The sequence below is a fragment of the Elephas maximus genome, chromosome 2, assembly GCF_024166365.1.
Source record: "Elephas maximus indicus isolate mEleMax1 chromosome 2, mEleMax1 primary haplotype, whole genome shotgun sequence".
Classification (NCBI taxonomy): Eukaryota; Metazoa; Chordata; class Mammalia; order Proboscidea; family Elephantidae; genus Elephas; species Elephas maximus.
Genome location: NC_064820.1, coordinates 71,888,135 through 71,900,417, shown reverse-complemented (window position 1 = coordinate 71,900,417; position 12,283 = coordinate 71,888,135). Strand labels below are relative to the sequence as shown.

At 36.4% G+C, this 12,283-nt stretch overlaps 1 protein-coding gene across 10 annotated transcripts in view; it reads right to left on the bottom strand.

The window, feature by feature from the left end:
• MAST4 (microtubule associated serine/threonine kinase family member 4) overlaps positions 1 to 12,283 on the bottom strand; it is a 721,413-nt gene that overhangs the window by 319,951 nt on the left and 389,179 nt on the right. For 6 of the 10 annotated variants that reach the window (XM_049864768.1, XM_049864787.1, XM_049864816.1 and 3 more), the window contains one exon: positions 10,176 to 10,211. The exons of the other annotated variants lie outside the window; for them this stretch is intronic. In XM_049864768.1, coding sequence (XP_049720725.1) covers positions 10,176 to 10,211 — 36 coding nt within the window. The remainder of the gene's footprint in view (positions 1 to 10,175; positions 10,212 to 12,283) is intronic. 10 annotated transcript variants of the gene reach the window in all.

The following is a 12,283-nucleotide window of genomic DNA, read 5'->3' as shown; positions in this document are numbered from 1 at the left end:
AGTAGCAAGAAGCAACTCATATTTTATCCTGGTTTTGTTCTCTGTTAACTCATGCACTTTAAAATTTTCAACTGATCTCTCCCTGACAAGTAACTTGTCTTATCTCTGTGTTTTTCCAGAGTCTTTTCACCCTCTAGCAGTTGGGCGATGGAGCCCATTGGAGGCATTTAGTGAGAGAAGGAAGGGACATCTCAGCCTTGGTATGGGGACTGCCCCAAGCTCAAGCTGGGCAAGACCCACTGGAAGGTGAAGTCTGCATCCAGCCTTGAGCAGTGGGATGAGGATGTAGCATGCAGCATCTTCACCCACCTTCCTGGGTCAGGCCCAATGTGTCCCTTTCTCTCAGGGGTCCATATCCTTGTTTGTATCTGTATGAGTTTCCTAGAGCTGCTATAACAAAGTACTACGAACTGGATGTTTTATAAAAACAGAAATATGTATCACAGTTCTGGAGTCTAGAAGTCTAAATGCAGTGTGTCAGCAGAGCCATGCTGTATCTGAAGGCTCTGGGAAAGATCCTTTCCTGTTTCTTCCAACTTCTGGTAGTCCCAGGTACTCCTCAGCTTGCAGCTGCAGCATAACTCCACTATCTACCTCTGTGTATCTGTATCTCTTCTCTTCTATAGGATACCACTCCTATTGGAATAAGACCCACCCTACTCCAGTATGAACACATGTTAACTGGTAACATCTTAAAGATCCTATTTCTAAACAAGGTCATGTTCATAGATACTGGGGGTTAGGACTTCAACATATCTTTTGGGGGGATAGAAGTTAATCTATAACAATACCTCTCTCTACTCACTGCCTCTGCTTCAAGTTACTTCTCAAGCCCCATAATTTTTAGCCACCCACATTTACATGCTCAGGGCTCCATCCATACAAGTTCTAGCGGTGGTTCCAGGAACACTCACTGACAGCCTGGGTAAGGGTAAGGGAAATGCAGGGCTTTGTCCCCTGACAAGAGTCATCCACTATGATAATTAAGACAATTAGAAATCAGATGCTGTTAAATTGGGTACCTATGTTTCAAAGCCTGTCAATGATGTAACTACACAGATATGTAACTGTCGAAGGTTTACGTATAAACAGAAACACTCTGAGAGAAAGAGGAGTTAAGAATAAATGACTATGCCATGCTATGTAGGTATTATAACCACTCACGTTTGATGATTCAACAAATTAAAAAAATTCCAGTATGTTCTACTTGTTAGTCTCTCTTAGTTCTGGGCATGATCCTAACCGTGATTCTCTACTTCTATTAACACCTTTCTATCTTTTCTTTCCTTCTCCTGGCCACGTTGCTGCAGGATCTGCTAAGACGACACTAGAAACAGCAAAGGAAGGAAGTTAACACTTTAATGACAAAATGAAACGGAAGTAATCTCACTTTCATGCATGCCCAAGCTCTATATTTTATTGTTTTTTAATAAAATCTAGGAAGGGAATAACATATACCTGTATACCAACTACCCAACTTGATAAATGAAACATTAACACTGTTGAAGCCCTCCAGTACCCCTCACTGACATCATCCCCCTTCTTTCCCCCCAAAAGGTAACCACTAAGATGAATTTGTTGTCTAATATTCTCATGCACATCTTTGTACTTTTACTACAAAGACTACCCACCCAAAGTGGTGGTGCTCCTTGGTTGCAGTTCCATTGGTTACATTTTCTTTTTATCTCTTTCTATCCCTCTCCTTTCTTTCTTTCATCAGGCAAAGGAATAACTAGCAGATCAGACCAGTGTATCTAAGCCATGGAAATAATAGCTGAAAATGGCTTACTTTTATTCCTATCAATTAATACATATATATATATATATTTTACCTTTGTTATACCCTAGCTATAATACAGGAAATTCAAATCAGATCAGTGAGAAAGACACTTTCCATAGAAAACTATTTCTGGCACTCAACTCAGATTGGTAAATGGAAGCCTATATCACCTGTGCTTAAAAAATCTCCTTGAAGAGATGAGAATTTAGTACAATATTAAAATTAAATTGTACTCTATGTAGCAAAGTGAAAAAATATTGATCAGTAATGAATTCATCATTTTATCTCTTCTCATGAAAGACTTAAAGTAAAATGAAATTGCATTAGACTGCAAGCTCCTTAAGGGGAGGACCCAACAGTACAGCAAGTTCTTATTAAAAGTTGGAATTTAATTCAGAAATTTAATAATTAGTTGCTTAATCAATTAACTAATGTCTTAATCCATAAGAGTGCTGAGCAGTAAGGAAGACTTGTTGTTTTAAAACACAGAAAATATTCTACAAATATTTATGGAATACTTGTTACACACCAGCCATGTCCTAGACACTGAGCATTTAGCAGGGAACAAAACTCCTTGCCCCTAGGGAGCTTTCACTCTAGCAAGACTGAGAAAAGACAATGTCTACAAAGTCACACTAATGACATATCCTAAGGAACTCTGGAAACCCTGCATGATCAATAAATCACTTTACAAATCACAACCTGGCTGAGAATGGCTACAACGCTGGTTTCTGGGGAAATCTTGTAGAGCCCTGATTGTTAAAGCAAAACAAAGAAAATTTGTTCTGTTCCCTAAATGAATATAACACCTCTTTGTTGACTGCTGAAACCTATTAGAATGTGTTGTTCAGAGTGATTTCCTATACATAAAAAGTAAATGCTTCCATGAAACAAATATCACCAAGAGCTTTAGGAAAAAAATGTTAACATTGGGAATTTCAGAAAACAAATGGCTGAAAATGAAGAAATGCCTCAGTACCCTAAACAACTGTATATGACCATTAGAAACAATCCGGAACTTTGCTGGCTATTTCTGCCTGAAGATACAGCAAAGTCTGTAGGCAGGCAGGGCACTCAGCTCATATATGACTGGTCAGCTCCAGAAGGTACTTCCAGTACGGAAAGAATCAATCATGATCAAATAACAAGGATTTTTAGAAAAAAACGTCTGGAAAAAAAATACACTAAAATGCTAGTGGGGGGTGTTTGTACATAGTGAGATTATGGGTGACTACTATTTTATTTTTTATGCTTTTACATTTTTCTACAATGGAATAATCAGAAAAAAATGATGAACGCTTTATGATCTAAGAATTTTCACAGTTAAAATGCCATCCCATTTCTTAAAAGATGAGAAACTGTAATACTGAAATTGCCAAAAGGAAAAATTATTTAATGCATCAAAAGACACAAGTGAAAGCTAAACTTCTGCTTTTTAAACTATCTTTTCTCTAAGAGGTAAGATATGGGGTAATTTTCAATGCCTTTTTCCCACCTGTGCATTCCAGTTTTTCTACAATAATCACATTGTTACTTGTGTGATTGAGACAGAAGTATTGCTCTATTATTTCCTCCAAAGACCAGTTAGCCCTAATTAACTAAAATATAAATTCTATATTGTAACTTAAAAGGTAGAATACAATAATAAGAAGATACCTATCAGTTTATTCTCCAAAACAATTCTTGGAAATGCCTCCAGGTTTGAACTACTTCCATCTTTGAAAGGATCTATAGAAGTTCAGAGAGGTCACAATGAACAAACTCTTGCAAAATTAGCCATTTCAAGGGAATATACATGTCACTGGGTCTCTGTCACCTCTACCCTGTAGGCAAATCAGCACCAAATCTGATGAGTCAGGGAGAGGAGATGGCAATGGAGAGAAACTGGGACAGATTTTAAACCCCTATCATATGACATACTTGCAGGACTAAACATTTTCCTGGCTTCAGAAAAGCAACTAGAACCCATACCCAGCTAACTCTTTTAAAATCGGTTTGTGCTTTCAACCCCACCTCCCAATAATCTAATGGTAGTTTATGAAGCCAGAGGACAGTTTGTCACATCTATGAATTTCTCTACCTACAAGGCCAAATTTCATCAGTCCCTCCCTAAACAACTTGAAATATATGACTGTGTTCTCAGGCTAAGGTCAATGTTCAGGGTTACAAACACAGGCAGAATGATTTCTATTCTGACAACAAAAAAGAGCCCCAGCATCCACAGTAGAGTCATTTATGCTACACAGAAAAAAAGGTGTGAGATAGAGTTGCCTTTTGCTGCTGCTGTTGCCGTCAAGTCAGCTCCAACTTATGGCGGCCTAATGTATAACAGAACGAAACATTGTCCAGTCTGTCCAGACCCACACATCTTCATGATCATTGTTATTTTTAGTCCAATGTTGTCGCCATTGTGTCAATCCATCTACATGTGAGCAAATGGAACCTTTGGGGTTCAAAGAGAATGCAGATCTAGGACCAGAATAAAGAGAACCAAAGAAGAAGGGGACAACTTGAACCCTGTGAGCCACAACATTAGAAAGAACCTACATACAACCTGCAAAGAATACCCTTCACTGGCCAGTTTCATTTCTTTTCAAGGCAGTTCTCGCAATGGCTGGCTAGAGATATTTTTCCACCCTTCATTTTGAAGGCTCCTGCTGCCAACACCTGTCTCGGTTATCTTTGGATGACCCCCGAAAATGGGATAGTGAGATTCACCAACATTAACGTACCCCAAGAGAACAATTTTTTCTGCCAGGCTTATACTGGGTATGAAAGCCTTCAACTACCTGGCATTTCTTTTAATCACTTATAGGGCTTTTGGGCTCATTTTACAAAGCCATCTGGCTTTGCAAACATCAATGCAAGGACTATGAAACCCCCCTTTTTTCTTATGGCCTCACAATGGGGAGCAATCCACTTCAAAGAGCATTAAGCAACCAGGGTTCTGGTGCAGAAATAGCTCACTCAGATTCTTCATTGTTCAGGAATCCAAGAAGCCTGCCCATCCAGGAGATAAAAGGATTCTTCTGAAAGCACCACGTAAAAGAAAATATTTGTTCAGTCACACCATCCCTACAAATGTGATCGTATGCTCCATGGCTGGATGCCTTAGAAGATGAAAACTTGGGGGCCTTTACAGATCTGGTGGATAGCTGATCAGATAATGGGGAGGTTGGGGGACATGTGTCACCTAAATTGGAGAATGCTGAGGTGCCTTCCTTCCTGTGAATATTCTGTTCATTCTTACAAAATGTTCCCCACCTCAGGATGGCATTAAGTAGGATTGCTTTGACTTTTTTTTTTCTCTCACTCTTGAATACAACTGCAATTATATTTAAAATATCTTTACTTTCAATTGCTTTGACAGGTTCACTTTTAAAGTTTTCTATTCATACATTTCAATAGTCCTATCTCTTTCTGAGAGAGACTAAGCCGTTCTTTACATAACAAATTCAGTGCAAGGAGAAGGTACCGATGGTGTCTTTTTTGGCGGGGGGAGGGGGCAGTAATTATTTCATTCACTATATAGGTTATAATGTGAATGTTAGCAGAAATGACAGTAGAAGAACTCAGAAGCGACTGCTAAACATTTAGCTTTATAAAAATATTGTGGGGATTAATAAGTAGGGGCCAAATACAAAGTGTCATTTTAAAAGGTAGTCCTTTGACGTAATTTAACCTGAAAGTTAAATGCAGCTGGCAGTACACGTCAGCAGCTCACAGTAGGCTTCCCAAAAGGAAGGGGTAGCTATTCCTCTTTAAGGCATAGAGAATTAGGTCATTGACTACTGACCCAGTGACTTCACTCAAATAAATGGAGAAGCCTCAGTTCATTTCTTAATGGCCAGAAGACCTGACAGCAGAAAAGACAAGCACTCAGGTCACAATTACAGCTGATTTACAATTTCTACAAGATGCCCAGGGCCAGGGTGGGTTCTCACTCAGGAAGAACTACATCTTCTCTGCTGTTACTACATTTAATCACTGACAGAACTGTTTAAAATTGAAGCAAAATGGAAGTCTCACACTTGTATTGGATCTGTTTTGTCAGAATCTTTTTCTGCTTCCTGTGTGTCAGAGGCTTAACATGTTCTACGAGTGGGTTAAGACAAAGATGGGAGGCTGCTGATATTTTATTTGGAGACAATTTAGATTGTGTCAAAGAGAGGAAGGTAATATTTAATTAGAGTGACATTTTAAGAAGAATAAAGTAATAATATTTAATTAGAATATTACTAAATAAGGTTAAATTTTACCTTGGCCATTTGTAAGTGACTTTACATAAGTCTTAAATTGATAATTAATGTGTGCAAAAGATTACACTGAATTGGTTTTTCTTAATTTTTTGTTATAAGATTTTTTTCTTATTTTAAAAGTACAATGTCACATAAGGTGATTTTATTTCAGTTTCATCTAGACTAAGAATATCCATGAACAAAGGTCAGGGAGCCTGCTGAAACCTGTTAAGCATCATAGCGACACGCAAGCCTCCCCTGACAGATGGGTGGTGGCTCTGATTGAGGTGCATTGGTTGGGAATTGAACCCAGGTTTCCCATGTAGAAGGTGAGAATTCCACCACTCAGACTAAGACAGGTTAGAAAAAAAAGGCCTGGTGATCTACTTCCGAAAATCAGCCAACGAAAAGCCTGTGGATCACGACAGTCTGATCTGGTTGTGCATGGAGTCTCCATGATTCAGGGGCCTACTCGCCAACAGCTCACGACAACAATAAAAAAAGGCAGACTCCATGTTACCTCATCTCATTTGGTACAGAAATGACATTACCGGCCTTAAGGAGTACTGCTTTGAACACAGTATCAGGAAATGTTTTTGGAGGTGTGTCATTGTTTTTAGTCCACACAGTTACAACGTTACTAACAGTATGTTTACGCCAGATGGGTTGGCCTTGCAGGGGTTCTAACATAACATTAATTAACTCATTGAAATTGACATAGATGATATTTTTTATCTAATGATGCAGGTTTGGGAGTGCAGATATTAGGAGATATTCCAGTGGTTATCTGTTCCCAATTAATTACTTTAAGACCTTGGATTACAAGTGGCTTTTTGGACAAGTCAGTCCACTTTAGTAACTAGGATCTTTCTGGTAGCAAGAGCAATAAATCTCATGGCCCCAGCATCATCCCTGGACTACTGTCGTCACTCCAGCCCCTGGTCACAGATGGCTGTTTATTTACTTGTTTTATAAAAAGAGCTTCTCTATCATAATTTACCCATTTCTGTTTTCCTGAATGTTTAGGAATTGGGCTACCCTGGAACAAATTAAAGGCTTAAATATTAGACAGTACTGGAAAAGAAACATTCCTTTATTGTTGTTAATTTTATGACACCTGTTATTTGTTTTTTACCCATTTTACGTATCTGATTTTTTTTTTTTCTAATTACTTTTTGCTGTGGCACTATGTTTCCGGGATAGGCAACATAGGTTTTAAAGCATTTTCACTTTCAGATTAACAATATAGAATTTATATGCACACATACAAAACATATTTAAAGTACATGTTAATTATCTCCTTATATTTACCTTTATTAGCTCTGTCAATTTTGGTGATGGCTAAAACTTGAGCGCAGAACACACAATTTGGATTAACTGAAATATTAACCCAAACTTTAGAAACATGATAACACCTTTTAGATAGCACAGTTTATATAATTTGCCACCTTGCATATATCACAGTTGACTCTTAGCCTTTGGTAGACTCAACTTATTCCAATAGCTTGTAATTATCATCTCTTTGTTTCTTAAATTTTCACTATTGGCCAGCAGAAGTCCCTTCACTTTGGCTCATCTGTTATTTATAGCCCAATCTTTATGTATTGTTGAAAGCATCCTTGACCTTCAGCAAAAATATGTTCCAGAACCAGCAAAATTTTCCCTATCCCAATCATGGCATCCAGGTATGTTTCTAAAAAAACCCTGATTTCTTTTACTGGGGAGTCCTATAACAGACGAGGCTCAGGACACCTGGGCTGCCTATTAAGCAATCTCATACAAACACTGGATGGAAACTAGGAAGTAACTTCTCATCACCTTCTTTAGGACAGAACAGAAAAACTGTACTTGGTTTTGATTTAATAAAGGTCTTGAATTCATATTGGAGGTTTCAATTTAACTCTGACTTTACCAAGTCTCTTTTTGTTCTTGATATGAATCACATAAATTCATTTCTCCCTCTTTTCTAAATTACCATCTTTAGTTATTTATACACCATGCAAAAAAGCTACCATATAATCCATTTATTTGAATTATAATACTATTAAAAATTTCTAGCAATTTCAATTATTAACACATAATTATACTTTATACTTTACCCAAGTACATCATTCAATAATAACCTCAATTACTTCCATTATTTCACCATTTCAACTTTGGCCTTCAAACAAACTAATGATTTTTTCCTAATTAATCAAGGTAACATAGGTAGAACTTACATACAGATGTCTATTTCCATAAGCAAAATATAGACCCCATGTTTTTTGCATATATGTATATTTGCAAGCCAATATTACTATTATTTTTCATTCTAAGCAGTCTTAGTGTTGAGCTCCAATTCTTGAAAGGTCTTTAGAAAAATACAAATATTTATTACCTTAATATTGCATCGGTTAAGTTTTTCAAAAAGCAGTTAAGAATGTCAGTGAATACAACGAAATTAATCTCACATTAATATTAAAATTAACACGTCAAAAACATATCAAATATTATACATTTTTACTGAAAATTTCAAGTGGGACAATTTCTGCAGGTCCACATAACATTCAACATTGTTTAAGTTTAAAAATAATCAAATCATAAAAGATTCTACCATACATGGTTTACTATGTATTTCAGTTGCAGTTTTTGCTTGTTTGGTTTTGGTTTTTTCCCACATCACTACATTTACCAACTTCTCAACCAATCCATGTATACTTTATAGTTCGGCACATAAATATACCATCTGCTGCTGAGTCAACTCCAACTTGTAGAGACCCTAGAGGACAGAGTAGAATTGCCCCATAGAGTTTCCAAGGCTGTAATCTTTATGGAAGCAGACTGCCACATCTTTCTCCCGTGGAGCATCTGGGAGCTCGAACAGGCGACATTTCGGGTAGCAGCTGAGTGCTTTAACCACTGCATACCAGGGATAAGTACAAGTTATTTATAAAGTTACTGTCACTGAAAGCTTTACTTTAGTTTCAAGGCAATAATCTAATTTTTAGATACAGGAAAATATGCCAGACCCGCACTATCATTTTCACATCTTGTAATAATTGTACAATTATCACAGAGATAAAATAAAATCACATTTAAAGAATTAAAAAAGAATAACTCTTAGTTTGTTATTAATTTTTTTTTCCAATTTGTAGCAGAAGGTAAAGAGATTCCATACATAGAAATGTTAATTTTTGTTCTATTTACCATATAGTGTTATATCACCTTTCATATTAAAATTATTTAAGAGAAAACCCTCCTGATAATTAATTTTTTAAATTTAATTTAACCCAAACAATATGAAAAAATAAATTGCTAAAAATAGTCATGAAAAGAAGGCTAGTGAAAAAGAACTTACCAGACATTACAACTCACTAGAAAGCCACTGCATTCAAAACAGAACGGTGTTGGCACAGAAACAGACAGATAGGGATCAGAATAGAGAGTCCAGAAATAGATCCAAACATATATGACATCTTTATGTGACAAGGGTAACCTTTCAATTGCATGGAAAATAAATGTTCTTATAATAACTAAGATTTAAGTAATTGGTTATCCACCTCGGGGGAAAAAAAAATAGAATCCTACCTCATATCATGTACAATACTTAAAGACAGAATAAAATTTATATGTTAACAAAATTGGGGAGAAAATTTAAGAGAATATTTGTATGACCTTGGGATGGGAAATACCACCCTGAACAAAATAGGTAACTCAGAAGGGAAAAAAAAAAAAGAGAGACATATTTGATTGCACAATAATTAACAACTGTCATTTGGCAAAAGACATCATAAACAGACAAAAACTGTGAACATATATTTGTACACATATAACACAGGATTAATATTTCTAAAACGCAAGAACACCTAAAAATTGAAAAACACTACAAAATAGAAAAATGGGCTGTGGAGATGAATATGAAGTGAAGAAAAAGAGAAATTCGAAGGAACAATAAACCTATGGAAATATGCTCAACATCAGTGGTAGTAAAGGAAATGCGAATTAAAGTAATGATTTAGGGATAATAATATCTGCAAAAATTAAAAAGAACAGTGACATCCAATACTGGTGAGAACGCAGGAAATGGGCACTCTATGCACTGAAAGAGAGAAGGTGATTTGCCAATCCTCTGGGGAAGGTAGTCTAGCAATATCTATGAAAATTAAAAATACACATACCGTTTGACCAAGCAATTCCACTTCTGGGAATCTATCCTATAGGAAAAAAAAGGACCAGTACGTAAGGATATGGGTACAAAGACGATTCTTGCAGCATTGTTTGTTCAGGGTAGAAGGTAGGAGGGTGGGCACTGGAAACATGAATATCCATCACTGGGTGATGGTTTAATGGAATGAGGCTCATTTATAATATGGAATAGCATATTTATTAAAAAGAATGGAATACATCTGTAACTACTGACCAGGAAGATTGAAAAGGTGAGAAAAGTAAATTGAAGAGTGAGTGCTATTATCCTTTTCTTGTTAAGATAGGCAGCAACAACAACTGCTTGCAAAACAACTGCAGCAAAACAATACATGTGAACACACTTGTATCGGTGAGATGTCAGGAATGGAAGAATACAAACCCTTCTAATGATGCTGCCCAGTGCTTTGAGTGGAGACAGGGATTGGAAAGGATGGGAATTATTTACTTTCTCTTTGCATACTTTTGTGCTGTTTCTTTAGTTACTATGAGCACCATATTAATTTTGTAATTTTCAAAAATATAAGGAAAAACTGCTAGCTTTTATTACTGGTATTACAGCTGTAGTATTTTCAAGCATTCATCTTTAGTAAAATAGTATCAAATGAACACACATTCCTTCTTATGCCTCACTAAAGTATCCGTTTTTGTGGTTGCCTCTCCAATATTCATGCCATCTCTCCCCCATGTTTGTATCAGCCCCGTGGTTTGGGTAAGATTGATTCCACCCTAATTCCTAGGGACTTCTGAATTGCCTAAGCTACTTATATAATTTTAAACTTTCTAGTACTCACATTAAAACAATTTAAAAAAGAAACAGGTGAAAATAATTTTAATAATATATTTTACCTAACCCAATACATCCCAAAATCATTTCAACATATAATTAATATAAAATATTAATAAGATGTTTAATATTCTTTTTTCTTAGTTGGGCTAGCCACATTTTGAAAGCTAAAAAGCCACATGCGGCTAGTGGCTACCATACTGGACAGCGGAGGTCTAAGCTAAGGAGAGTAATGCTATAAGCATTACCATGTTCGTGGGTGGACACACAATTTAAGATGGCCTAACCAAAACCAAAAACCAAAAAACCAAACCCATTTCCATAGAGTCAATTCTGACTCACAGCAACCCTATAGGACAGACCAGAAATGCCCCATAGAGTTTCCAAGGAACGCCTGGTGGATTTGAACCGCCAACCTTTTGGTTAGCAGCTGTAGCTCTTAACCACTACACTACCAAGGTTTCCAGCCTAAACAAAGACAAACCCAAAAGAGTAGTTAACTTCCTCTTGATGAGAGTTAATAAAAAGAAAAAAAAAAAAAAAAAGCAACTGGGAACTGCTAGCAGCCATCTAAGAGCTAGGAATAAAACCTGACTCATACAGAATGGGGGAGAAACTGGGTCCTTTGTGATTATATTGAACCTCTGGATCAACCCCTGAATGAGGCCTGGTCTTTTTAGTTATATGAGCTGGTGAATTTCCTTTATTTTTTTCAGCATCATGAGTTAGATTTTCTATTGCTTGCAATCAAAGTATTCTAACTGACATTAGCTGCTCTCAAGACTTATAAGGCAACAGTAATCAAGCAAGACATTGCGATATTGGTATAAAGACAGACAAATAGATAAATGAAACAGAACAGAAAACCCATAAATAGGCTCACACGTATTTAAACAACTGTTTTCAACAAAAGTGCAAAGTCAATTCAGTGGAGAAAAGATAGTCTGTTCAACAAATGGTGCTGTAACAATTAGATATCTACACGAAAAACATAAGCTTTGACCCATACACATCCCATATACAAAAATTATGTAACTCAGAACACAGACCTAAATGTAAAATCTAAAATTATAAAACTTCTAGAAGAAAATCTTTGTGGCCTTGGATTAGACAAAGATGCCTTAGATACAATTCCAAAAGCATGATCCTTTAAAGGACAAATTGATAAATTAGACTTCAAAGTTAAAAACTTCACTCTTTAAAAGAAACTGTAAACATAACAAAAAGGCAATCCACAGACTACCAAACCTGTTGCCGTCAAATTGATTCTGACTCATTGCGACCCTATAGGACAGA